The sequence below is a fragment of the Cyprinus carpio genome, chromosome B13 (assembly GCF_018340385.1).
Source record: "Cyprinus carpio isolate SPL01 chromosome B13, ASM1834038v1, whole genome shotgun sequence".
NCBI lineage: Eukaryota > Metazoa > Chordata > Actinopteri > Cypriniformes > Cyprinidae > Cyprinus > Cyprinus carpio.
This window is the reverse complement of record NC_056609.1, coordinates 16,791,940-16,816,085: the sequence shown is the minus strand read 5'-3', so window position 1 is coordinate 16,816,085 and position 24,146 is coordinate 16,791,940. Positions and strand designations below refer to the sequence as shown.

The following is a 24,146-nucleotide window of genomic DNA, read 5'->3' as shown; positions in this document are numbered from 1 at the left end:
CGACAGGAAGAGCCAGTCCAGGGGAATCAGTTTCTCTCCTCTAGGTTTTTGGGGGTTAATGCTGTTTTGTTACGGTTTTGGTAGGTCGGGTTATGGGGTCCTTCAAGTACATCTGCATGATGAAATGTCATTGACAAGTGATAAAGAACAGGTTTGAATCTGTAACCTATTTATCTAGATTACTTTGAATGTGGTTGAACTCAACAAAAGAAGCCTGTGTTAATGTAGCATATGAAAAGTAAAAGAAAAATATTATGGAAGGACACTCAGCATAATTAATCTGTTTACAATGTTGGAAGAAAACCCTGTTTGCAAACATTTCATGGCACAGCACTGCGCCCTGCTGGAAACAGTCAGAAGCACAAGTCTGACGTGACACAGCCAAGTATGGTGACACATACTCAAAATTCGTGCTCTGCATTTAACCCATCCAAAGTGCACACACACAGCAGTGAACACACACACACACACACACCGTGAGCAGTGGGCAGCCATTTATGCTGCGGCACCTGGGGAGCAGTTGGGGTATCAGTGCCTTGCTCAAGGGCACCTCAACATGTTGTGGTATTGCCGGCCCAAGACTCAAACAAAAAATAGAGGATCTGTCTTAGCATGACAGAAATCAATGGAAATATATTACATACCATAAACTTTTTTTTTTGATATTTTAGAAATTACATATTATAAGTATACAAGTAGAAGAAAAAAGTACTTTCACATTTATTTTATTTGAACAAATACATATAAATATTATGTTTATTTGGCACCTTGTTTGTATGAAACATCTGAATGTGAATCCACTAGTGCAGTTGTTACACTTAAGTGCAGTTGTTACACTTACACAAAAATACTTAACATAGGCAGATATACTGTATCTAACAGTGGAACAAATTAAATATTCATCCCTCTCATGGTCAACAGAGTCTAATGTGCAATTAAATGTAAGCATACATTGCATTAACAAAACTGTGCATTTATACACTAAATATTCTCAAAGATAACAAAGGAATTTCTGTGAATCAATGAGCTGAATGAAACACATTATTCTGCTATTTAAACAAAAAGGTGCGCTAAAATCACATCAGCGAGTGCTGCTCAGTCATTTAAACAAGGCTTTTAGGATTGAGTCAACAGAAGAGTGTTGTGCTTGGCCCGTATATTTCTCCAAATGTGTCTGCCAAAAGCAACGTAAAAGCTAATACTGCTCACAGTGAGGGTTTTCTCTGCAACTGAATAATAAACCACAATTCAATCATTTAATACTGCTTAATTCCACTGTTAAATATTATTCGCAGTGTGAGGAGCATGTGGCACTTGTGTGTTGTGGTTCACAGAGCTGCAACATGAAATATATCATATAGACTTTCTTTAAAAACAACATTCTCATTTCCTTCATTTACACTACATTGTGTATTAAAGCCACCTATGTTAATATGACTATGCAAACATGTCCAGTGTAATTTACGGTCAAAATTTCTTAAGTCAATATTAAAGCTTTCATTCAACATTAAAGTGTTTTATAGATAAATTCTTACATTTTATTTAATAACCTTGTAAATGTATGGAAAAGTACAAAGATGGTCTATACATACACTTAACCTGCAAGGCACAAGTTTTACTATATGAAACGATATACAGTATATACATATCATAAATAATGTAAACATACCAATGGTGGTTACCTCCTTACCTTTTAGTTATATAAAATGAATGCATGTGCATTTGTGTGCTCATGATATTTGTGTTTTTCTGTCAGAGAATAGGACACAGCATTCGCTTTCTCTGTAGCTGAATGTCCAACTCCAGGAGAAGGCTCAAAAAGTTCCTGTTAGGATAGATTGCTCTTTGCAGTACAACTGTTTGGATGGCACTGCGGAGAGTAAGACGCTGACGCAGCATAAGGTACGCTAGAACCAGAGTGGCAGACCGACTCATTCCCATGATGCAATGCACAAGCACCTTTCCTATAGATAAAAGACACCATAACTGTCAGGAGCAGACTAAAATTATAATTGAATCTAACCACTTCATTTCCTTAAAAATAGATATTATAATGAATTTACAGAATGAAGATGAGTTGTTTATTAAGTTCAGAGGAAAATGAGGTAAAGAGGTAATGTAACTTTTTTCTTGGAGTCTTTTTGTCTAAAGTCTTATTTGTTATTTTAGTATAAAACATAAAAATCTAAGTTCAACAGTGTTGAAGGAATTGGTGGTATTGGATTGTATGTCAGATTAGTATTGATGTCATGTGTTATTTAGGATAGTAAAAGGTTGCATAAATAGTATTTATATAAATCAGTGTTTTAGATTTGAAGAAGACTTCAAAATTCTCCTAAGTGCATTTGGATTGGATTGTTTAATTTTTGCATTACATGAATATCATTGACTGCGGTCACTTACCATTCTTCTTCCTCAAGGCTTTGTGAATGAAATCAGAAGCCGGTTTAAAGTATACGCTAAGATCAAATGATGAAGAGTCTTCTGCTGGGATGCCATAATACACAACTGTATCGCCGTAATAACTCTGGTCCCCAATGCTGCCTTGCTTGGAATGGGCAGCATTTAATACATGAGTGATGCCCATTTTCTTTAAAGCATTTCTATTTTGAGCAATGGCCCTACAGAAAAAGTGAAATATGTGTTATGTAATGAAACAGGGCAAACATTATGGCAGTCATTAAAAGTGATTTAGAATCGAGTTCGTTAGAAGGATGCACAGCATATGTATGATTGAATCTCAAACAAATTACTTTGATAGAAAAGCTTGTTCTCAAATCTTATTTTAATATAACAATAATATAAACTAAATATAAACCACACAGACATTGCTCGCGTGCTATAAATCTTTAAATAGGCTAATCGCTATTTTGCATATAATGAGCTGCACCACTACATGATCACTTATAGGCTAGTACTTACACGTTTCCGATGTACAAGTTCGGCCAGACCTCGTCGACTGGATTTTGATCAAGTTTAGATGTGTCCAGAATATTCTCTAACTCTTTAATAGCCAGGAGTACGTGTTTATTTCTCTGAGCTGCCATTCTACTCACTTGACCCACATTAGATTAAATGCCCGTGAAGATGGGTTTCTGCTGTTTTCCCGAGGCTTCAGTATACAGAACGGGTTTGGCACGCCGTGATCCACACAAACAGGTGTTTTTATGACGCTGTTCGGACACCCGATACCACTGAGCATCTCAGAGCTCCGCTGATAATAGACGTCTGCGCGCGCAACACATCCTTCTGTGCCGTGCAACGTGTACCTCCTCCAGGGGGCGCCTGGTGGCTCAGGATGTCAACAACATCAGTTGAGTCGCATTCAAATCTTTTTATCGTACTGGAAATATTTTTACGCGAAAAAATAGCCTATAATATGTTAAATATATGAATCCCAAGGCATGGTATCTGACAGCAAATCCAGATAAATTATGGCATTAGCCTACAGTTATTAAATTAAACACTGTCCGGGCCAGTAATCACAAATGACTCTGATTGGTCCATCCTGACTAGCGTGGAGAAAAATAACAGGCACCACAAACGAGTTTGTACTAGCTACATCGTCATCGGTTTAAACCTAATAATAACATTAAAAACTTTAATAGTCACTGAATTGACTATATACTTTAAAGCATTCACGTTTGTTAATTATTATTTACACACTTCGTACCCAGGCTATTTAGGATAAATACTATATATTTCGTGTAATTTCTATTCTAGTTTATTCCATTTCTGTGGTAGGACATTGTGGTCTGTTCCACAAGTTAAGTTTAGAGATGATTCATCCGATGACGAGAGATCAGGACAATAAGTGACAATTGTGTTGCGTGAACATCAGTGAACATTTGGAGTATTGTACTGCATAGTGGAGCAAAGAGGGAATAACAGTGTTTGCTTATCAGCTTGGTTTGAATACATTTGCATAGGCTTAATTCAGTTCAGTTCAAGATTTAAATCCTTGGAAGATTCATGTCCTTAATCAACAGTTATATAAAAGATATACAGACTTTGAGGTTTCATTTGTGCGCAGTGTTGTGAGGTATTCAGTAATTAAATAGGCTACTTTTTATTAATTATCAAATAATAATAAAATAAACAAATAAATCATTAATTTACTATAATGAAATATGAACATTTACAGAGCCCAAAAATGACCCCTTTATTGACCATATATAGTACAAGTATTGCTTTGGAATTCTTACATATTGAATTATATTTAACAGAAGTATGACACAAAGCTGTTATTATGAATAAGAGGAAATGTTTATAATCATGTTAATCATAGTTGTTGATCAGCAGTAGGCCTACTGTTCAAATGTTATTAGATGCTATTTTTAATTGACAGATTTCGGCATACTTGTTTAAAAAAATTACTTTGACTGCGCCTTGTAGTTTAATTCATTGTTGAGAATTATCAACTGCTTCAGAAATCCTCGGTTTGGAAAGATCCATCTTCTTTCTTTCACTTTCAAGATGGCATCCACCAGAGAGTAATTGCAATATATCATTAGGTAAGCTAAGACCAGAGCAGCTGAACGGCTCACTCCCACAGCACAATGCACAAACACTTTAGCTGTTGAAAAAATATGCTTTTATCTATTCTCTATTATTAACTGATAAATACATTTTGAAAAATCAAAAATAAAAATGAATTTTAAAAAGTAAAAAAAAAAAAAAATCCTAACAAGTGTTGTGCATGTCTAAAAATGTCATACTGATTTTAAAATGGAAATGAATGTTACATACCACCTGTTGTGCTGAGAGCATCATGAATGTAGTGTGCTGAAGGGTAGAAAAATGGTGAAATATCAAATGTAGGCAGGTCATTTGCTGGCACACCATAGTACTTTACGGTTGTCCCATAAAAATCATCACTTCCTTTGCAACACATTTTACCATGTGCAGCATTCAAAACATGAGTTATACCCAGTCTCCATAGGGCATATCTGTCGTGAGACATGTACCTGTATATGAAAGAATGACATAAATAAAGGGTGATTGTTTTCTTTTAATCAACAACTATGAAGAAGAGAAGTCCCACATAAACGCACTTACATGTCCCCTAGAAACAAATTAGGCCACACTTCATCGACATGGTTACAGGATAGCTGACCCCCATGTAACATATCCTCCAGCTCTTCAATAGAGGGTCTTTCGGACAAAATTCGATCCACATTCTCCATTTTCAGGAATAACAGAAGAGCAGTGGCTTTATGAGTAGGCTACATGAGTGACATTTCCAGGTGTGACACTTCTGCATTACACTGTTTACCCCAGTAGATGTCAGTGTATGGCCATTCATTCATTCAACATGCATGTCCTTTCCCAATTATTGTCTAAGTGTGCTTTTATGCAGTAAACTGTCAATAAACCAAAAGTGTGTGACTGCTTTTTTGCTTTCAAATACTGATTATTGAACGAGTTTATGAGTGCGGGCTGTGAAGGAACAATATCAGTGGTCAGTGTTGGGAAGGTTACTGTATAACTGATTACATTTGATCACTTTTGATTAATTTTCTAAATATGTAATGTTTTCAACTGTTAATATTTTTGAAACATGTAAACCAGGCAGGATTAACATTACATTATAAGTCACTCAACACTGATTACTGTCAGAATTTCAAAATCCTTCATCACTTGAATTAAGGTTATAATAATTTAATGTTAAAGCACAGCCACCACAAAATCAGACTTACTTTGAGATTGTTCTGGGATTAAATACAGATATTAAACCATAACAAGGTAGTTTAATAGCTATGATAATGTTTTTGAAATCAAATCTTTGCATAGATACAGTGAACACTGGCATCTAACGATGGCTTGGAAAAAACAGATATAAAAAAATACATTTTCATCAACCCAAATAGGAAATAAAACAGTTATCGAATAAGCATGTGTCCTAAACTCCTGAAACATTGGAGTCTCATATTTTAGAGCAGTCAATACAATTTATAAAAGATATCAATTAAATCTGTATAGGGGTGTGTGTGAAAAAAATATTCAGATGTAATCGTTAACATTTTCATAAGTAGCCTAACTGTACTTTAATTTCACATTTTTTTTCTCAGTAACTGTAACTTAATAACAACTAGTTACTCCCCAACAGTGGTTGGACCATAGACTGTATAAAAACAGGTTGGACCTGTGATACTGAGAAAACGCCCCTTCATTGAACGAGTCTCTTCAGTGTTGAGTCAGAATGAGATTCGGAGCGAAACTTCGCTGAACGAAGAGTTCATAAACAAACTGAATGAACTGACGTGTCATTTCTGAACGAACTAAAGGAAAGATTGACCTAAATTGAGTGATTCTAGAGAATCGATTCAGTGGAATGAATCAAATTCCCCACCACTGTTGGTTGCAGTCTGTCAGAACGCTACACGCTCAGCACCAACTGCGCCTGCGCCAGTCTTTCCTCTATGGCAAGCCAAAGTATTCATTAACGCCTGCTCGGGCGTCTGATTGCACACTGAAGGGGCGGTCACACTAGACTTTGAACGTGCGAAATTTTTTCGGACACCGCTGCGAATATGGGCGGGAGCAGGTTCTCACCTCAGTTATCACAACATGGATTAATGTGCTTGTACTGTGCCTTTTGCGACGTCGTCGAAAGCATTTTATGTTTTACTCTCTCTCTCTCTCTCTCTCTCTCTCTCTATATATATATATATATACATACACACTAAAATAAAAAATTATAAAATTTGTCCTCATTCAAATGTACCATCTGTTCCTGTTTCCATTGACACTGCAAACCATGCAGCTTTTTTTTTTTTTTTTTTTTATAATCTTTTAAAGATGTATTATATAAAATAGGATGCTGCGCTACGGCTAAAATTAGCTCTTGCTTAATTTTTGAATTTCTGTACAGAGAGGTCACGCAGTGAGTATCGATATTTTACTGGTCCCACGTCTTCACGTGATGCGAATTCGCAGGTCAGAGTTCACCAAACTTGAACTTTGGAACGCAGCAAAATGCGAAATTTTTCGCATGAGCTTGCGTTTCCGGTCTGACGCATTCGCATGCGTATGAATGGAAGTCAATGGAACGAAAAGTGCAGTGTGACCGCCCCTTGACACGTCAAACGCGCGATTTACCATAAAAACGCACGCTTTTGATGTGTCAGTGTGCAATCAGACGCCCGAGCAGGCGTTTATGAATACTTTGGCTTGCCATATTCCTCAGCCGAGCACGCGCTTTCTGTGTGCAAACGCTCGCCCTTCAAGTTTTCCCGCAACATCCTAGAGAAGTTAGTCACGAGAGACCGAGCGACCGTTGATTGAGGCGCGACAAACGTCCTTCTTAACACCGCGAGCAGCGTCCACTGGCCTGCTGGTGTGCTGTGGTTTGTTTAATCGGTTTTATCGAAACAGTTTTGGTTGGCTAAGCTGTAAAACACACCCCTCCCGTGAGGAGTAGACTGAGCTCAGACAGGAGTTTGATCATCAGCATCCGCTCCGCATTTTTACGCTGTGCTAGCTACCTATCCGCCTCCACCCTTATGGATTTTACTGTACCGTAATTGTTTTTAAACGACACATTTGAATACTCGATGATTGTTAGACTAGGAAGCTGTATTTTTTATTAGACGGGTGCGGTACATACAGAGGATCACACACATGTAGCCGTTGTGAAGCTAGCTGAGGAAGTGGACAGTTACTTTTCCATCCCTGTATGGTGGAAGGAGTTGTTCTTCTTAATGATTCACTGTTATGGAGACGCGAAATGCCACATAAAGGCTGATCTCTGCCTCTTCCAGAGAGACTAATATCTTCGCCACCATTCACAGGATTACTCGGAGCTGTCTGCAACGGTATAACAGTTAAATGAGTTAGCTGGGGATCGATCATCGACAGCTAGCCCATTAGCCAACTCCCCAAGTGGTTCGTTTAGTACAGTATTAACAGTTTATGTCGTGTCAGTCTTTTTTTTTTCACCGATAGTCATTTAGATTGCGTTTAGAAAATGTCCTTTTTCAATTTTCGGAAGATATTTAAGCTGGGCACGGAGAAGAAGAAGAAACAATATGAGCACGTTCACAGAGACATCAACCCTGAGGAGATTTGGGAGATCGTGGGAGAACTTGGGGATGGAGCCTTTGGGAAAGTCTACAAGGTAAATATCAACCAGAAGGTGATTGTGTCACCTGAGTGTATTTGAATTTCACCCTAGCTCTATTGATTAATCTTAAAGGTACACTCCAAAATGTAAATTTTGTTATTATTTATTTACCTTTATGTTTATTCAATAGTGGTGTCAAACGATTAATCGCATCCAAAATAAGTTTTTGTTTACATAATATGTGTTTGTACTGTTTTTTTTTATTATGTATATGTAAATACAAACACGTGCATGTATATATTTAAGAAAAATATGTAATCTTTATATTTTAAATATATTTATATATAATATAAGATATTAGAATATAAATATAACATGTAAATGCATGTACATATTTTCAAAATATATACTGTGTGTGTGCTTTTATATAAACATAATAAATATACAAAGTACACAAACAGATTATGTAAATAAAAACTTTTATTTTGGATGTGATTTATTGTTTGACAGCACTGTTTTTCAAACCTATATGACTTTGTTTTATCTGTGGAACACATAAGGAGATGAAGGACTGACAGCATCAGTCTCCATTCAATTGAATCTCTTTTCCATAAAAAGAAAGTGAATGGTGACTGGGAGTCATTCTGACTAACATCTAATGTAGTGTTCCATAGATTTCAATTTAATGGTGAACCACCCCATCAACTGATTCCAGGTCTGTTCTTAATGTTCCATTACCATGTGATGTTATACCAAAGTCCCTTTTAGACAAGTCATGTCACTCGGCGGCCATCTTTGAAACGTCTCTCGGGCATCCAAGTGCAACTCCTATCTCTTTGAATGAGGAAACATAAAGTTCTACAAAACTGTGCACTAGACTTGCGATTAAATTTCATATTTGAAATCACCAAGGAAATCTGATAACTGTGTCATAAATTTTGTTTATTTTGCACAAATAGCATTATAAAAAGCTTATTATTGAGGCTAGATCAGCCAGTGCACATGCGCAGTCCTGAGCGCACGCCTCAGAACGCTGACTGTTTCTTTAGCAACCGGGACGCTTCTAACGGCAGCTGCAGTGACGCGCTGTTCTTACCGATTAGCGATTGGCTCCTTCATTTAGATGGCGGGGCTTCCTGTGATTGAGCGGCCATATTGAGCGTTGCATTTTCCCCATTCAAAACTATACGAGTGACATGTCTTGGGTATTCTATAGTCTTTGGTTATTCTGACCAGCATTGACACTTTTTTTTAAAAAAAAACAGGGTAACACATTTCTTTATGTCTATCGGCCTGTTTCTTGCACATTGTGGTGCATATCATCAGACTGACAAAATGAGAGCTGAAAGGTCATTTGAGTTCAGAGGTACAATTATACACATTTAAAGGGATTGTTCACCCAAAAATGAAAATTCACAAAAAAAGGTATTTTGAAGAATGTTGGTAACTAGTGGAAAAAAATACTATGGAAGTCAATGGGGAGCACACATTGGGCCTCATTCATGAACCATGAGCAGAACAAATTTTTGTGTAAATCGTTCATAAAGCCGTACTTACATAAACTTTTGAATTCATAAAAATGTTAGTTGGTACGAAAGAAATTTACACCTGCTCCCTACCACTTGTAAATGGTGCGTAAAACGTTCTGTGTTCATTTTGGCATACTGATGATACTGAATATATTTTATAATTTTCCCCGGTTTTTTATTATTTTTTTTATTTTTCATTTTTTTTGGTAGCTTAGAGTTGATACACTGTTTAGCTTTGGGTAAAACGCAGTGCTTGTCACTGTCACCTTTTAACGTAGTTGTAATTCATAGGCAGGGATTATGCTAATTTTGAATGTGCGTGGACGAAAGCCCTATTTGCTAATGATTGGAATTCATTAACATACACATGTTTAAAGCCCATGTTGCAGGTTAACCACCACTGTCGATTAATGGGTACATAAATCACTCAAGATATGTATATCATTTTTAAAATGTCTCAAAAATGGCCTTAAAGACCAGTTTTTTACGTTTTTGGTATTAACGTTTTTTTTTTTTTACGCAATTCGGTGATGACGTCACATTAGGGAGAAGTGGAGGAAAGGTAGCCTCAGCCTAGTATGATGCGCGTTCCAGACAACCCATAACCCGTGTTTTTCCAACCTTAAACCCGTGAAAGTGCACTGGAACGGCAGTCAAACCCGTGACTTCCCACCCGTGAACTCGTACTAGATCAATGTACTCCGAGTTCCGACGTCACACAGGACGCGAAACAACAATGACAGCCACTACGGATAATACTGCCTACGGACGCAGTGTTTATGCAAGTGGTACACGTTGAAAAAACGATTTTTGGACATTGTAACGTTGCGATAAAAACTGGGATGAGGAAGAGGTGGCAAGAGCCAACATGTATGATGGCCCGAAGCCCTATAACTTTGAACCAGCCAGATGTGAGAGAGCAAATGAGGAATTGCCAAGAACTGATGGCCGTCAAAGCCAATTAAATGCATGGTCCGAGGAGAATGAGTGGAGAGTTGGTGAAGTGTCCTGGTGAGTTGCTATCATTTAGCAATGCAGCAATGAGCACTGGAGCTAGTCTACGAGCAGCAGTGCACAATAACGACACACACACACACACACACACACACACACACACACACACACACACACACACACACACACACACACACACACACACACACACACACACACACACACACACACATATATATATATATATATTTTTTTATATATATGTGTATATAATAATATTTTTTTTTTTTTTTTTTTTTTTTTTTTTTTTTTTTTTTTTTTTTTTTTTTACTGTCATTGGATAGCACAGAGTGAAAAATAAACGTTTTCTTTATATCTAGTGGCAGTGAACATGACGTTAGTTCAGATAAGTACCAGTAACCTAGGGCTGGACAATATATCGAACGATATGACCATGTGCATCTCGTCAGTAAAGCCGGTTCCATGATGAGCGGTAAATCCCCATCACCTGCTTTCAAATGGAGCTGCATTTAATACACAGAGCCATAGTTCACTGAGAAGCTACGCTATATCGAGTTCATTATCAAAGTAGATTCATCTTCAATAATGAACTCGATATAGCGTAGCTTCTCAGTGAACTACGGCTCTGTGTATTAATAGCAGCTCCATTTGAAAGCAGCTGATGGGGATTTACCGCTAATCATGGAACCGGCTTTACTGACGAGATGCACATGGTCATATCGTTCGATATATTGTCCAGCCCTACAGTAACCTTTGTCATAGTGTCGTACTGGTAAACTTTGTCTTTGTCATCTAGAAATAGAAAGCATCATACTAGCTATATGGGCGTTTCTAAGCGTTTATCTCTTTCTCCGGTGAAAATGTTGTTGCAAACGTAGCCGCATGTCTGTCGCTATGTTTGGCTGGTGCTTGTGTGGAAACTGCGTTGGAAAGCTGGTGCTGTAGGGAAGTGAGTGCGTTTGGTCGCTGTTGGTCGATATCTATCCATCGATCTATCTGTCTGTCTATCTATCTATATCTATGTATTTATCTTTAATCTGCGCTATCTGAATACTCTCGTCTACTACTCGTCTCTCTAGTCGCTCTCAAGGCGGGCTTTGGTAAATTCCCTCCCCAATGTGACGTAATGCAATGCATTGAGGGGGAAAGGAGAATCGTTGCAAACCGCTGTAAGATAGTACCTACTTTTTCGTATTTTATTCCATTTTGTGATACCCAACAACATAAAATACAATGGATAACAGTTTAAATGTTCATTACCAACAAGCAAATTGCACAAATTCGTTGAAAAATTAACCATGCAACACGGCCTTTAACTATCAAATATGATGTGTACGAAGCATTTGTAAATTCGGAGGAGAGTTTTCGGGCAAATTACTCAGAATTTACTCCTATATTTATGAATTTTTCATGAATGAGGCCCATTGTTTGGTTACCAGCATTATTCAAAATACCTTCTTTTGTGTTTAACAGAAGCAAGAAACTCGAACAGGTTTGGAACAAGTTGAGAGTGAATAAATGAGGGCAGTAGAGAAGTGAAGGATATGATAACTTCATACAATGCATAAATGTTAAACCTAATGACATTCCTATCTTAATTGAACATGAATTAGTTAGACAGCAGTAGAGTCAGACTTAATATTTAGCTTTGTTTTGTCTTTTTACATTCTCAGATACCTAGTTCATGTATATTTTTCTGGTGTTGTAGGACCAGTTGTAGTTAATAATTAAACCTCACAAAATTCACACCATTCCTGTCATTCCCTGCTTCAGGCTTTAATCTGGTTGAGAATGTTTCCATACTGCTCCCATTTATGGAATGCATTGTGTTTCTGACACTACAAGTTGGGTGTGTCACACTAAATATATTATACAAATGCATCTTGAGGTATCGTTTAGTGACAGGCTCGAAATGCTGTCAGGTTAGTTTTTGTTGTTTAAAGACTAAGCTAATTTGAAGCTTTTTATACAGAACTTTTTGTAAAATATAATCAGTGTCTTTAGTTTATGGTCATCTTCTTCCAAATGAGTGAGGAAATATGAGTCGTATTATAGTCTTATTCTGAAATATGTGCAGGTAAAGACAGTGTCCAAAGAGAAAGTAACACTGTATGTGAATGAATATGTGTTGATCTAGAGAGTGAATCAGCAATGTCTTCCTGCATCAGTTTAGCAGCCATGCAGTGATGCTAGTTATACTTCTGTTACTTGTGTGGTTTATCAGAGGTTCACTACAGTTTCCTTAATTTTTTTTTTTTTTACAGTTTTTTTTCTCTCCCTATAGCGAGATGCTGTGTTTTGTGCCTCAGTTTTGAAAAGTTTTAAAAAGGTTCAAAACAAAAAATTATTGCACATTCATGGTCAGTGAAAGATTCATCAGTGAATGTTATTACAAAAAGGAAAAACAATCGTTTGTCTTAGTAATCATAAATCTGAATGCAATGACACTCCCCTGAAACAACTTTCCTTGCCCAATGACATCACTTAGGCCATGCTGGCTATTGTATATATTAATAAATAGTCAAATAACTATTCAGGCAGTTTTTATAGCAAACTCTCATTCAGCATGGCTCCATTCTGATATCTAACGCCCACCATTCAGCAATTTCCAGATGGATAAAATCAAGCCCCGTCCTACATGTTTTCCATGACAAGTTTAGTACATGGATTTCTGAGATTTGATTTGTTGCTAACTTAAAGTTAGCATGAAATGACAATTTGCCTTATCTATTTTTGTCAAAGCATGTTATAGATCTTACTGCGAACACTTCGTTCAAAAATCTTTCTTTCTTTTTTTTTTTGACCTCATAATGTTTAGTTAAGATGTCATAAATGGATCTTTCAGTGAAAACAACACACTTCTCTCTGCTGACATAGACAGGAATTCTCCACTCATTTAGTCGACCTAAAACCTGCCCCTCCACAGCTCACTGCGAGCTGCAATCTCAAAATCTAATCAACAACCAATGGATGAAACTTACTTTTTGGATAATCTGTTACAATTGCGCACATCACAGTAACTAAGTTAAGTAGGGCTGGTCTGAAAACCATTTTTTGAGCTTCGAAGCTTCGGTAGTAATCAACACTGAATAATCGAAGCTTCAGAGGGAGGTTGCTGAACATATCCTTCTCTATAACACCGTGTCTACACCGGACGCGAGCGGTGGGACGTGACAAAATACAATAGAATCTATTATGCTGTCTACACTGGATGTGGCACGGCGCGGTGTGGCAATTTCCAGACAGTAAACTGCTGCAGCATTCTATTTATGACGTATTCTAGTCCAGCCCTAAAGATAAGATGTGTCGCTACTTTGTTATATTGTGAATTTAGGCTTTGCTTGACCTGAATTAGTTTTTTGGTTTTATTAGGGCCCGAGCACCGATGGTGTGAGGACCCTCTTGTATCTGCTTTGTTTATTATTATTATTATTATTCTTCTTCTTCTTCTTCTTCTCTTCTTCTTCTTCTCAAAATGAATCGCATTTTTGAGGGCCTAAACATGCTCGAAAAGTCCTGAAACTTTGCACACGCGTCAGACCTGGTGAAAAATTTACGTCTGATATAGGTTTCAGAAGAGGGTGTGGCAAAAATGGCTCGACAGCGCCACCTATCGTAAAAAAATCAACAGCCCTCGAGCTGTGTTTCACGTACATGCACGAAAATTGGCACACATATGTAAAGCATCAGTACCTACAAAAAAGACTCTTGGAGCAATATCCGAAACCCAACAGGAAGTCGGTTATTTTTAATTTTATGAGCAAATTTTGCATCATTTTTGTCATTTGCATGCCTTGTATTTTAACGAACTCCTCCTAGAGATTTATTCAGATCAACACCAAATTTGGTATGCCTAATCTAAAGGCCTTTGCGATGTTAAATTGCGAAGATCTTGAGTTTTCGTTGACGGGCGTGTCCGTGGCGGCCTGACGAATTTCGATGATTCGCCATGAAAAATGAAGTTGCTATAACTCAGACATACAATGTCCAATCTGCCACAAACTTCTCAAGTTTGATAAGACTCCTGACCTGAACAGATTGATATGCCTATATTCAGTTAAAGTCATAGCGCCACCTACTGGCAACAGGAAGTGACATATTTTACACTGTAACAAACTACCCCGAGAAATTTTATATGACATAAATTTTTTTTTTTTCAGTCACTCTATTCTAAAGGCCTGTGCGATGTTAAATTGTGAAGATCTTGAGTTTTCGTTAAAGGGCGTGTCCATGGCGCCGTCACAAAGTTCGATGTCTCGCCATGGGAATAAAAGTTATTGTAACTCAGGCATAAAATGTCCGATCTTGCCCAAACTTCACATGTTCGATAAGAGTCCTGGCCTGAACAAATCTGAAGGCCAATATTCCATTGGGTGTGGCAAAATGTCTCGATAGCGCCACCTATACATTTTCAACAGAGTACGCCTCGAGCTACGTTTCGCGTACATGTACAAAAATCGGTACACACATGTAACACACCAATACCTACAAAAAAGTCTCTTGGTACGAAATTCAAATCCCAACAGGAAGTCAGTTATTTTGAATTTTCTCTGCAAAATTTGTGTCGTTTTTGGCCATTTTCAGGGGTTGTACTTTAACGAACTCCTCCTAGAGATTTATTCAGATCAACACCAAACTTTGTCTGTGTAATATAAAGGCCTTTGCGATGTTAAATTGCGAAGATCTTGAGGTTTCGTTTAAGGGCGTGTCTGTGGCGGCCTTACAAATTTCGATGTTTCGCCATGAGAAAAGAAGTTGCTATAACTCAGACATACAATGTCCAATCTGCCCCAAACTTCACATGTTTGAGAAGACTCCTGAACTGAATATATCTACATGCCAATATTCAGATATCGCTATAGCGCCACCTGCTGGCAACAGGAAGTGACATGTTTTACGCCGTAACAAACTACTCCTACATATTTTATGACATTTTATCATTTTTTTTGGTCAGTCTAATGTAAAGGCCTTTGCGATGTTAAATTGTGAACATCTTGAGGTTTCATTAAAGGGTGTGGCCATGGGCGCCGTGACAAAGTTTGATGTCTCGCCATGGGAATAGAATTTGTTGTAACTCAGGCATAAGATGTCCGATCTTCCCCAAACTTCACATGTTCGAAAAGAGTCTTGGCCTGAACACATCTGAAGGTCATTATTCCACTATAATCATAGCGCCACCTGCTGACAACAGAAAATGGCTTATTTTACACTAACTATGCAATGTCCAATCTACACCAAACTTCAAATATTTGGAAAGAGTCATGGCCTGAAGATATCTAAAGGCCAATATTCAGTTATAATCATAGCGCCACCTGTTGTCAATAAGACACCTCATGCCTTATACTAACTCAAACATTCCATGTTCAATCTGCACTAAATTTCATATGCTTGATAAAAGTGCTGGACTGAAGAAATGTACATGCTGAAATCCAGTTATAATCATAGCGCCACCAGCTGGCAGCTGGAAGATTGGCACATATAAATGACTTTGACATATTTCTCTTATATTTACCACATTAAACGCATATATCTCGCCATTCGCTGTTTTACAAAAGCCACCCGCTGGCGGTGAGCCCGGGTGCGAGGGCCCGTTCATCGCTGCTTGCAGCTTTAATTGACCTTTTTATTGTCTTTTATCTTTCTTAAAACAATCAGATAGGTTTGGCATTGAATTATCATATTTTAATTCTATATCAATAATTATTTCAAAAAAAATACCACTTACCTCGGTACAAAGTCGGTACTAAAAAAACGATGTGAAAATGTTACGGGACCAGCTATTCTCAATCACCATAAAAACACAGAAACCAGACAACCCGGTTCTTGGTGCGCTATCCGAAAGGTGCGCAGATGCGCTCTCTTCATAAAAGCACTGAGATGAGGCAACCTCAAAAGGAGGAAACACACCAAACTAAAAAACACTTTAAAGACAGACACCCAGATCAAATTAAAGAGTTCAAGCAGGTAAGTTTCACAGTGTTTCCCATACATTGGGAAATATCAAAAATGACCACAACAAACATGAATAAACATGAGCACTGCACGTGTCAAAGTCTAAACCCAGTTGCGGGTGTTTTTATATCACTATATTTCTGAAGAAAACCGAGTGTCTTCAGAAAATGATGGAAGTCATTTTCATTTAATCTTGCCTGTAATGACTGAGCAGTGTTTGTGAGCGCAGGCTCAACGCTTATTTGATTACAGCCGTTACTGGGGAAACCTCGCTTTCTTGCGCGCTCTACAACCACCTCCTGCAGGCAGAGAATGAATTTGCATATGCAGCATGTGGGAAACACCGCTTCTGTTATGAATACTATGAAATGTTTTAGTTTTAATGTCAGATTGAAATGAACGCTGTTATTACAGTAGTTAATCGTTAGCATAAGCGCGGCTAACGCTAATATAATGAGTATTAGAATTAAGTTTCTTTATTAACTATTTAATGCTCCTAAAACTTTTATTAGGGTAAAAAAAAGTGAATGACATGATGATATTTACTATTTTTACACACCAGAGGCTTTTTAATGAATTGTGAATCTAAAATATAAGTATAGTCAAATTTTTTAATTAGCATGTTTTTGTGTTTTGATTTGGTACTGAAATTGGTACCGAGAACCGTGGATTTTCCCTGGTATTGGTTCTGAATACTGAAATTTTGGTACCGTGACAACACTATCTCATATTACAATACAGTTACGACAGTTATTTACTCTTCTGATGAAATATGACAAGTGTCACCCGCCCAGACTCGCTGGTTCTGTGGAACAATAATGGAAGCCAAAATTAACCCTTCTTTGTGGTTGTTTCAGATGTGCCGATGCTGTGTGAATTTCCTGTTGGTCTGAAGGTAGAAACAGGTGTGAAAACGTGCAGAGAGAAGACTTTGTTACACTATACTCTGACCCACTCGCACACTTCACTGTACACTTGACCCATTCCTTTCTCTGTCTGCTCCTCTGTGTTTTCGGGTAGCTGTAAACACAAAGCGTTTTATCCCAGAATAGAAACAGTGTTTCTTGGCATAGATGGAAAGAGTTTGAATGGAATTACATGTTACACCCGCCATTAGTCACTTCCCCTTTGAATAGAATATTCTGGAACGGTTAGCTAATGCAAACACCTAACACAACTGGAGGAGTTTAATTAGTTTTGTATTGTAGCTCATGGGGATGACCTCAAAGCTTCATGCAGATATGTATTTCCTCAAACAGCCTCTGGCACGCCTCTATATGAGGTAACCCTGTCTTGTTTCCTTTTTTTTTCTTCTGCTTTTCTGAAGAATAGATGGTGTTGCTGATGTGTCTCAGTTACAGGGAAGGGCTAATCTTTTACAAGAAGTTTCCGTTTTTTTTGTTATCATAGATATACATATCTCATGTTCTTTATTCCATGAATTTCATAGCATGGTTACAAATGTGATGTCTGTTGGCTTATTGTTTAAACACGTAGTGTGTAACAAATTAATTTGTTAGAAAGGGCAGTGTTCTTTGATGGTTTTAGGTTTCATTCTGAATGTCTCTCCTGTTAGAGTAAAGCTGTGAATAAGAGCTTTTGTAATGAAGTAGGTCAAAGGCAATAAACTAATCTCAGGGTACATTCAGGAATTTGTTTCTCTCTCTGTCATTTTAGCTCTAAATTATAGGTTGTACACTAAAGTTCCTTCTTTTAATTGACAGTTTTATTTGATATTCCTTTTACCACAAAGTAATACTCAGATTTCCTATCATGCCATTAGTACAAAGCAACATTTATCAGACAGTTTGGAGTAGAGCCTGACCGATATATCATTTTGCAGATATGAGCCTGTCACCAATATATCGGTATCCGCGAATATGCCACCGATATGAGCATTTAACCAGGGGTGCACATAATTGGACTGCAGGTCTACATGCACGACCAACATAAAAAATGCGCTGTATAAATAAGTTCTGACAGCGCATTTGCATACCAGCATGGTTGACAACTGTTAATGCACAATTACCATTTTAGATTGACAAACTGTACTATAATAAATCTAGGCTGCCTGCTACCGTTCCTGCTACCGCTATCCCATGCCGTTTTCAAAGCACAGTGCAAAACTGTGACATTCATTCACTGACGCTTTTTAATCTGCAGCAGCGCTAAATCCGGAAGCGCGAATACTTACTTGCCGGCAACCTGTCAAAATAAAAGCCAGTAAATGTAAAAGTTTGAAAATGATGAAGTTTTAAAAGTACAAACACTGTAAAAGTTTGAAAATGATGAAAATGCTTTTATTTTATTTTTTTTAGATGCTTTAATCCAAAGCGACTTACAATTGGGGAATACATAAAGCGATTCTTCTTAAAGAGGCAAACAAAGGAGGTAGTAGTAAATATTAACATTTTATTTTTAAGTTTACTATAAAATAATTGTATTTGTATTTAATACTAGGCCTGCCTTTTAATTTTAAATATTATCACACATTATTATGTAGTTTATTATTTAAAAAAAAAACGAAAATAAAGTGCAATAATATTATAACTATTATTGATTTTTTTTTATAGTTATATTTAATGGGTCACGCTATATGCAGTGTGAGGACCAAGCCAAATCTCCAGGTTCTCTTATGAGAACCAGGCTGAAAAAACTATGTGCACCCCTGTATATAACATATCAACATATAATGCAGATAAAATGCTTGAAATGGTGTAATTACTTAGTTTATCCATTGTTGCTACTGATGACCTGGACGCTTTAAAGCTTAAGTCTATGGAAAACCAATGAAATTTTGAACGGCCATATCTCTGTAATGGCGCGGTGAATCTGCACCAAATTTGGGGAATCCCTTCAGCTCGAGGAACCCTCTCGAATGCAATCGAGTGTATGTCTTGAGGCCCTCTTTTGAATGAGACCACCCCCACGTCGATACCCCCCGGGGTTCGGGAGTTGTGGGTGGTTAAATTCATGGTCCTGCGCCGACAGATCTTGCGATCCCGGGGGGCTACCGACTAGGACTGAAACGATTAGTCAACAATATCGACAACGTCGATAATAAAAAATTGTCGACAAATATTTTTGTTGTTGAGTAGTCGTTTGATGTCATATGATCTAATGTAAGAGCCTGCAATAACGTGGTTTGACCAGTGTGGCACTGTAGCGCAAGACTGTAATTCAGCTCTCCTGATGAAAATCAAGAGAAGAAGACGCAGAGGCAGCGCTTCAGAGCAAAGGCAGCCAAACCTGAGCCTGCTGAGCGGCGTTTGGATAAATATGTAAATATATACTGCACACTTCCCTCTCAATAACAAAATCTTATCGCATCTTATTGCAGAGCTATGTAGTTCAGTACTCCAGTAAGTCCAGTCACGTCACGTTTAGTTATTTAGTACTTTATGCAATAGCTTCAAATCAAGCAGCTTTACGGTTTTAAACATGAAAAACCAGTGACGCTTCAACCAGTCAGTGAAGTTTTCTGTTAGAATTACAACTTGGTTTTTTGTTATAAAGCAGCTCTCCAGTGTGGAGCTAGCAAATGATAAAATCTTTTTATTAGTGGGGGAAAAGCATTTCATTAAAGTTATAGTTTGGTTTGCAAAGATCAAAGGTTGATCTAGCTCAGGACTGTTTTGGTTATCATAACCCTATTTTAAGAGCGATTATGTTGTGAATATTAGTTTCCAAATAATGAAACGTCTTATCACTTAACCTTTATTTTGTTTCTTATCTACATGACTTACAAAAAGATATTTTAGGTAATTAAATAATTAAATGGTGAATAAGAGAGTTTCTCTGCCATCTCATTTTTTGTGCCAAATATATTTATTTGTATAAATTAATGTATAACTGTAATTACATAATATGACTTTCAAAAGCTGAAGTGATTACCTTAATTTATTTGTTAGAATATGTATAACTCAATATTTTAACTAATTGCAAAAGCTGAATAATCAATAAATGTCTACTGATTAAATCAGTGAAATAATCGGTGATTGGTCGATTAATCGGTCTAATAATCATCAGATTAATCGATTATCAAAATAATCATTTGTTGCAGCCCTACTACCAGCGTGCGGAGGATGGCGTTCAAGAGGGCTACTCGAACTGAAGGGATCCCCCGAATTTGGTGGAGATCCGCCGGTGCGTTCACGAGATCTCTTGTTCAGGCAGCATTCAAGCTTTGTCTTATTCGACCATAAGTGTCCTGCGAATTGGACTTCACATGAAATTCCGCCATGATTCCAGTTCCAAGGGAACATACACATTACATTCAAAGGGCATTAAAGTGTGCGAAACGTGAATTTATATTGTATTTATTTACAAGCCTATATTGTCACACTTCACACTTCTCTAGTAAGTTTCGTCTATGTGTGAAGACATTAGCGCAAATTTGTGAATAAATGTGTTTCCAGTTTAGTGTGTCATATACATCAAATGTTTAGCGAATGCTATGTAGGCAGTCTGAGGCTGAGACCAGAGAAATTGAGCTTCAGTTTATTGATTGTGCCCGATTGGTTGCCAGTGTGCAGAAGTACATTATAGCAGTGGCAAGGCCAGAAATTGTGGACCTTGGTGAAATAGGGACAACCTCAGAGCCTTCTCTCAAACTAAAGTACATCATCTTGAAATACATGAGAGAAAAATAGGGATGTAGATTTCTCTCATGTAAAAAAAATTACAATAATTATAATAATAAGCCCAAACACCATAACACAATGCATAGATGTTGAGGTAACCCTTAGGCCTGTCATGATAACAACTTTGGTGTGCGATATATTGCCCTAGAAATAATTGCGATAAGAGATATTATTGTCATTTTAAAGACTATTTTATGCCACTGAATATATAATCATAATGTAACAGCATAATAATGCAAGAAGCCCTGCACACTTCCAAATGACAAAAAACTTTTAATTTTTAAGAATATTTAGATCATGGGAATTATCAAAATACTAGATACCTTAAAAAACCTGAATAAATAGTAAATAAACTTTCTAACAAAAAGTGCAAAGTAACAATTAGAAAATAAGAAAAATGCACAAAGATTTCCATCTACAGATTTTTCCCTGACCTTCTTTTCTCTGTAAATTAAGGGTGCACACTATTGCTGAAAAACACAATCACTACTTAGCAGTCAGATGTCCGCATGCGCAAAGGCACAAATCCCTAAACAAGGCCATATCTGCAGATGAAACTTTTTTTGTAGAAGCATTTTTTAAATTTGAACTAGCCATGTTATGTACAAGAAGCTGCAAAAGACACAAGTGCAAGTGGAATGTACAAAGCATGGTGACATTCATTTTTAAGTAAATATGATGGCCAATATATTGCATCACCAAAAATTATTGAGGTCGTGTACATATATTGCGCATAAGTTTTGTTGAGTTATTTACATTTATCAGACGCTTTTATCCAAAGCCACTTACAGTGCATTCAGGCTAACATTTTTTACCTAACGTGTTCCCTGGGAATCAAACCCACAACCTTTTGCGCTGCTAACGCAATGGTCTACCACTGAGCCACAGGAACCTGTATAAGCAGTAATGTATTGAATATTGCAAAATGCCTAGTAATCCTTATAAAGGGGCATTAAATTCAGTTGGGTTGCAATGATGATAATGCAGTGTTTTCCAATTTTATTTGAAAACGTTGGGAAATTCAACCACAATAGAAACTGGATCTCAGGTGTTGTGGGTGGGTGTAATGAGTAGGGACAGTAAGTAAAGACCAATTGGTGGCTGCTGCACTTAGTTTGGATTGATCACTGCAATTACCATTCGCCAACTTATAGGTCATCAGTCATCCACCAGAATGTTATTACTTTTACTTATACTTTGCATAAATACATTAGGTGGACTAGCCGTCAATCTGAGTGGGCCAGTGCTATGCTGGTGCTTATGTAGCATCGCCACTGCATCATAAATGTGACTTGCAATGACACTAACCATTATTACAGCTCAGATGAAAATTTGTTAAAGCATGAAGAATAAGCCCATGTCACTTACATTAAAGTGCTGCAAGAGCTGCTGATTGAATAACAGGCCTGTACAGCATCAGATAACACATTGTATGCTTTTGCTACCTGTTGAATGTTTCCCACTGGTTGCTTTTATCACAGGCTCAGAACAAACAGACCGGGATCCTGGCTGCAGCTAAAGTGATCGATACCAAAACAGAAGAGGAGCTGGAGGACTACATGGTGGAAATCGACATCCTCGCCTCCTGTGACCATCAGTACATAGTCAAACTGCTGGATGCTTTCTATTATGAGAGCAAACTATGGGTGGGTAACTCTTCTCAGGAGGGGTTTGATTATTTCAGCTGTACTGCAGCCAGACACACACACACACACACACACTGACCTCTGTAGGAGGAGTAGGAGTGAGAGCATACTTCACTCTCACCTTACTCATCAAAGAGTAGCACTATGCTGTTGGTTAAAAGTGTTTGTACACAAATCATGTCTTACACTTACAGTCTATTAAAGAAACATAATGTTCATTCTGGGCTTTGCAACAAGTTTGTAACTCCATGTAAATGCCATAGTTTTGAATTTTGTATTTTTACTTACATTTTTTATTAAAAAATTTTTTTTGAAATCAGGCTAAGAATTTTTCTCAGTCAAATCTTATGATCCCAAGTCCTTCCCATATTATTTTTTTTCCTCAGTAACGTTCAAAAGCACATCACAGGATTCTTTAACAAGTCATAAACCTGCTGATTTCATGTTTCATCATTTAATACTGAATAACGACGGCAAGGCTTCACAGCTCCATATTAGTCTGCAATAATACCTCTCTATTTATCCCTGTCTAAAGAGTACCAGTGGATCCTGTTTTTCTACCATAGAGCTCCCAGGATAATTATGGCAGAATGGATTCATATGATCCTCCCCTCTGCGGTTGGCATGTATAGAAGGATAATGGCCTATTTCAAATGACCAGAGAAAGTGCTCATGAATTAATTAGATGCAAGACCAGTCTGCTTAGCCTGGCTGCTAATCAAAAGATATGAATGCATAGTTCATAGCAGCACAAGCATGCTTCTTAATGCGCAGAGAGATCATTCCTACACTCAGTGTCAGCTGTATAAAATATTCATAGAAAGCAGCCTAAAATCTGCACAGCAGTCAATTGTTTGTCATAACTCTCCACCCTCCTGTCAGTGTTTATAGTTAATTCAGACACAGTATGAGTTAACATTATATGGAAAAGCTGAAGCTCTCCAGCCTAGTGAATATGTGTGTCTAATAAACTGTAAGTTCCCTGGGTTTGTGATGAGATTGTGAATGTGACTGTGTAATAATTCTCTGTCAAGTATGTCTACTCTTCTCTCAAGGGTGATAGCATAGTATAAGGTAGGGGTGTGCGATATGACAATTTTTGATCATGGACGATAAAAATGTCTCCACGATCTGCTTTTGAAGAAATACATTCTGTCAGCTTCAGTTCTGGCGCATCCATCTCAAGATACTGTAGGCTACAACGCAACATACATTTACATCGGTGTTAGCGGTAAAGTTACTCTAACGGGACACTGCACTTATTTGCAGTCACAAAAGTAAATTATTTGCATGTGCTTCAGAGCTGTTAAACATTTCATTCTCGCGCTGTTCTGAT

At 37.5% G+C, this 24,146-nt stretch overlaps 3 protein-coding genes across 5 annotated transcripts in view; 1 reads left to right on the top strand and 2 right to left on the bottom strand.

Moving 5' to 3' along the window:
- Window positions 1-1,744: 1,744 nt before the first annotated feature.
- zgc:153981 (dual specificity protein phosphatase family protein) lies at window positions 1,745-3,915 on the bottom strand. The gene is made up of 3 exons (XM_019112574.2): window positions 2,923-3,915; window positions 2,404-2,621; window positions 1,745-1,964 (listed from the first exon to the last, which is right to left on the bottom strand). Exons 1-3 carry the CDS (start codon window positions 3,045-3,047, stop codon window positions 1,753-1,755), a joined length of 555 nt encoding a protein of 184 aa, XP_018968119.1. The 5' UTR covers window positions 3,048-3,915; the 3' UTR covers window positions 1,745-1,752.
- A 222-nt stretch (window positions 3,916-4,137) lies between these two features.
- On the bottom strand, window positions 4,138-5,233 carry si:ch211-223p8.8 (dual specificity protein phosphatase 13A family protein). Its single transcript, XM_042736924.1, has 3 exons — window positions 5,059-5,233; window positions 4,750-4,967; window positions 4,138-4,576 (listed from the first exon to the last, which is right to left on the bottom strand). The coding sequence occupies exons 1-3, from the start codon at window positions 5,184-5,186 to the stop codon at window positions 4,374-4,376; spliced, it is 549 nt and encodes a 182-aa protein (XP_042592858.1). The 5' UTR covers window positions 5,187-5,233; the 3' UTR covers window positions 4,138-4,373.
- Window positions 5,234-7,163: 1,930 nt separating this feature from the next.
- slka (STE20-like kinase a) overlaps window positions 7,164-24,146 on the top strand; it is a 38,254-nt gene continuing 21,271 nt past the window's right edge. For 2 of the 3 annotated variants that reach the window (XM_042736922.1, XM_042736921.1), the window contains exons 1-2: window positions 7,164-8,119; window positions 22,646-22,810. In XM_042736922.1, coding sequence (XP_042592856.1) covers window positions 7,970-8,119; window positions 22,646-22,810 — 315 coding nt within the window. In that variant the 5' untranslated portion in view covers window positions 7,164-7,969. The remainder of the gene's footprint in view (window positions 8,120-22,645; window positions 22,811-24,146) is intronic. The other variant, XM_042736923.1, reaches the window with a different exon arrangement.